Source organism: Saccostrea echinata, unplaced genomic scaffold, assembly GCF_033153115.1.
Source record: "Saccostrea echinata isolate AGI-Se365-2 ecotype Australia unplaced genomic scaffold, CSIRO_AGI_Sech_v1 ptg000083l, whole genome shotgun sequence".
Lineage (NCBI taxonomy): Eukaryota > Metazoa > Mollusca > Bivalvia > Ostreida > Ostreidae > Saccostrea > Saccostrea echinata.
In genome coordinates this window covers 220,790-224,074 of record NW_026889832.1, presented here as the reverse complement: position 1 = coordinate 224,074, position 3,285 = coordinate 220,790, and the positions used below count along the sequence as shown (strand labels likewise).

Genomic DNA, 3,285 nt, shown 5'->3' with positions numbered 1-3,285 from the left:
CAAATGGTCTACACAAATTGAGTTTCGGGATAAAATAGATTCATCGAGTCAAATTCAAAGGAATTATCATTTAATTGTTTGGATAATGTGATACACTAAGAACTTCTCATGGAAAATTAGAAATTGAGTTCACAGGCCTAAAAATAAAAGAAGATAAAATGCAACAAGATGCTCCACCACTTGCACCGTCTGACAATCCATTTAGGAGCCTCCGTCCTCCACATTTTACAGCAAGCCCATAAAAATATGTCATTATATCAAACCGAAAGTACACATTTTATGGGTTTTCCAAACTAAATATGGCTTCCGATAATGTAACGGAGATGGATATAACTGAGCCTGTCCAATGTTTTGGATTACAAGCAGATCCGGATGACTGCTATAGTCAAAATAAACGAATTTCCAGAAACCAGCTTCAAAACCAAGTTGGGGGATATGTTTTTCAAAATAACCCTGAAGGACAACTTCGTAGTTTCATTTGTACTGGCTCATCTAGTCGTAACTACAGGGTACGAAGTCATGAGCCGAGACTTGAAGATGTACCCTGTGTTTTTCAGTAAGTTATTTCTATCTAGCATCTCAGATAGTACAGATTCTATCATATATTAGGTAAAATTGGTCAAACTCTTATGAAATCCATTCTAAATCTTCCTTTCTTTATACATGTATGCATATTTATTTTTTCTTCATTTTTATTTTTATTTCATTTAAATTTTTTGACACCTTTGATTTAATATGTCAGTATTATATATATTTCTTAATTGCTCGGTTTTTAAAGGGTTTGGTGATACTAGAGGATAATGAATATATGCTGAAAGATATATCACCTTCTTTGTGAAGGAGGTCACATTAACAAGTTTTGTTTTTTTTTTCAGATTAATACAGCAGGGTAAAGGAAAGAATATTGTCCAGCTTCTCATTCATTTTTCAGAGGGGTATCGGACACGTAAAGATGACCCGTTGCTGTTTGTGTTAGCTATTTGTTGCAGATCGAATGACATTGAAACGAAAAAATCCGGATATAGTGCCCTAAATTCAATATGTAGAATTCCTACTCAACTTTTCCGATTTCTTGATTTCTACAAAAAGATAGGTATTGCACAATTATTATCTAAAGGGTGGGGTAGTGCACATCGGAAGGCAATCTGTGATTGGTATCTTAGTTATGGTACTGACGAAGGAAAATTAAAATTACTCGCACTTCACATTACTAAGTACTGCAAAAGATACGGATGGCGTCATAAAAACGTGATTCGCCTAGCTCACCTTAAGGTCAAGGAGGAAAATCCAGTCTTAAAGTATCTGGTTATCGTTGCAGTGAAAGGTAAGAAATACGCAGACTCCACCAAATTTCTGCAGAAGCAAATGGAGCAAGAACATTTCCAAAACTCACTTTTGAAAGAAATTGTTGACATTCTTTCTGTAATAGAAATTGCCAAGATTACAAAAGATGTCGCTCAAACAAAGAGACTTATTTTAAAGCACAGGCTAGTAAGAGAACAATTGCCAACCTCATGTTTAAACGACATTGGTATTTGGCTGGCTCTTGCGAGACATATGCCATTAACAGCCCTGGTTCGAAATTTAGGGAAAATGTCTAAGTTGGAACTTTTCAAAAGACGAACTTCTGCGGAAGAGGAGATTTGTTTTGAAGAGCATTTGATCATTGATAAATTAAAAAACAAAGAACTCCTTGCTAAGGAGATGGTTCATCCATTCACATATATGTTGGCTCTAAGTCAATATAAGAAAGGAGAAAACCATTCGGGAAAGTTGAAATGGCCAGTATATCCGCAAATTTGCTCTGCACTTGAAGAAGGATTGTACTTATCCTTCATTAATATCAAACCTACAAAAAAGCGGTTTCTACTAGCATTGGATATTAGTAAAGCAATGGAAGAAAGTGTCAATGTAGTAGGCGCCCCAACATTACAAGCATTGGAAGTTGCTGCTTTTATGTCGACTCTTGCAATAAAAACGGAAAATAATTGCGAAGCTATAGTTTTCAAAGGCGAAAATGTGGATGTTTTGCCCGTCAGTTCTTCTAATACTATAGAAGAGGTAACAGAAAATATAAGGAATCTTGCTCATCCAATGACGGACATCCCAGCTGATCCTTCTTGGCCATTCAAATACGCAATTGAGAAAAATAAAGAATACGACATTTTCGTTATTTACACAGATTCAAATGCTTCTTTAGGAAATCCCCATCCTTCTCAGGCATTGCAGTTTTATCGCCAAGCGACCGGAAACAAAGAAGTCAGACTTGTTGTTTGTAATTTGGCCTGTTCCGATGTCTCTATCGGAGACACTGAGGATCCCCTGACGTTGACAGTGTGTGGATTTGATTCCTATGTTCCACAAATCATATCAGATTTTCTTAATAGAGAATTTTGATTTTCTTGAAATGCACTTTGCTTGTAAATGTATTATGTGTTTATTTCTTGATTGTGCATAAGGATTGAATTGAGTGGTGTAATGGAACCGATAAATAAAATGTATCAAGGTTTCTTATATCAACAAAGCAACTATTGAAATGAATGTGAAATGGAATGACAATCGTACGAGAGTTCATGCATGACTAAATAGATAATATAGTTCAAACTCTCAAATGAAAAACCTAAGAGGAAGATAAAAAAAAAAGAAGAAGCATTATATTTTTTTTATATAAAAGTACACCTTACATACAGAATACCTCCTGTCTCTTAAAGGAATGATGTGTCGGACCTCGTGGCTCTGATCATTCAGCTAGTGTGCACATGTGTCAAAGGTGATTTAAAAATGGAGGAATATCGGCAGTAAACGTAAACAAACCTGGTTGTCGTAGCAATGCATGTCAAATACACGATAGCGATACTTGTGTCGTTTGCTTATTCAAACTGGTTTTAGGGAATGTCCTCTTCACTTTATCATTATTATCGCCTGATTTGGATTATGTATATTGAATAATGTAACCTGTGGCTGTTAACACAATTAAATGATCCAAGATAATTTTCATTATAAAAGGTAGAGAAATGAGGTTTGGGAATATTAAGGTCGAAACGGTGGCCAAGGTTTTTATATTTCGTTTAACAACTTTCGAAATCGAGGAGTTTATCCTGCATCAGAATATTATTTCTATTAAACATGAATTAGGTCACCATGTCGCGATATGTTTATCAACTTGTATGTTTACTATAATTATCGATTGCAATGGAATGCAGATGATTTGACCTTTCGTTGGATCAAAAATGTCCCTTAATCATTCATAATTTTTGTGATACATACTGTGATTGTTTTACTTGT

General features: G+C 35.1%; 1 protein-coding gene across 1 annotated transcript; it reads left to right on the top strand.

Annotated features, from left to right (window-relative positions):
* Positions 1-299: 299 nt before the first annotated feature.
* On the top strand, positions 300-2,410 carry LOC133176850 (RNA-binding protein RO60-like). Its single transcript, XM_061311911.1, has 2 exons — positions 300-556; positions 876-2,410. The coding sequence occupies exons 1-2, from the start codon at positions 300-302 to the stop codon at positions 2,395-2,397; spliced, it is 1,779 nt and encodes a 592-aa protein (XP_061167895.1). The 3' UTR covers positions 2,398-2,410.
* Positions 2,411-3,285: the final 875 nt, after the last annotated feature.

What these genes read in the sequence shown, in the direction of transcription:
- LOC133176850 (XM_061311911.1), top strand. Translation starts at nt 300, where the DNA reads ATGGCTTCCGATAATGTAACGGAGATGGATATAACTGAGCCTGTCCAA. An exon ending in GATGTACCCTGTGTTTTTCA is followed by an intron (nt 557 to 875) that starts GTAAGTTATTTC and finishes TTTTTTTTTCAG; the next exon opens with ATTAATACAGCAGGGTAAAG.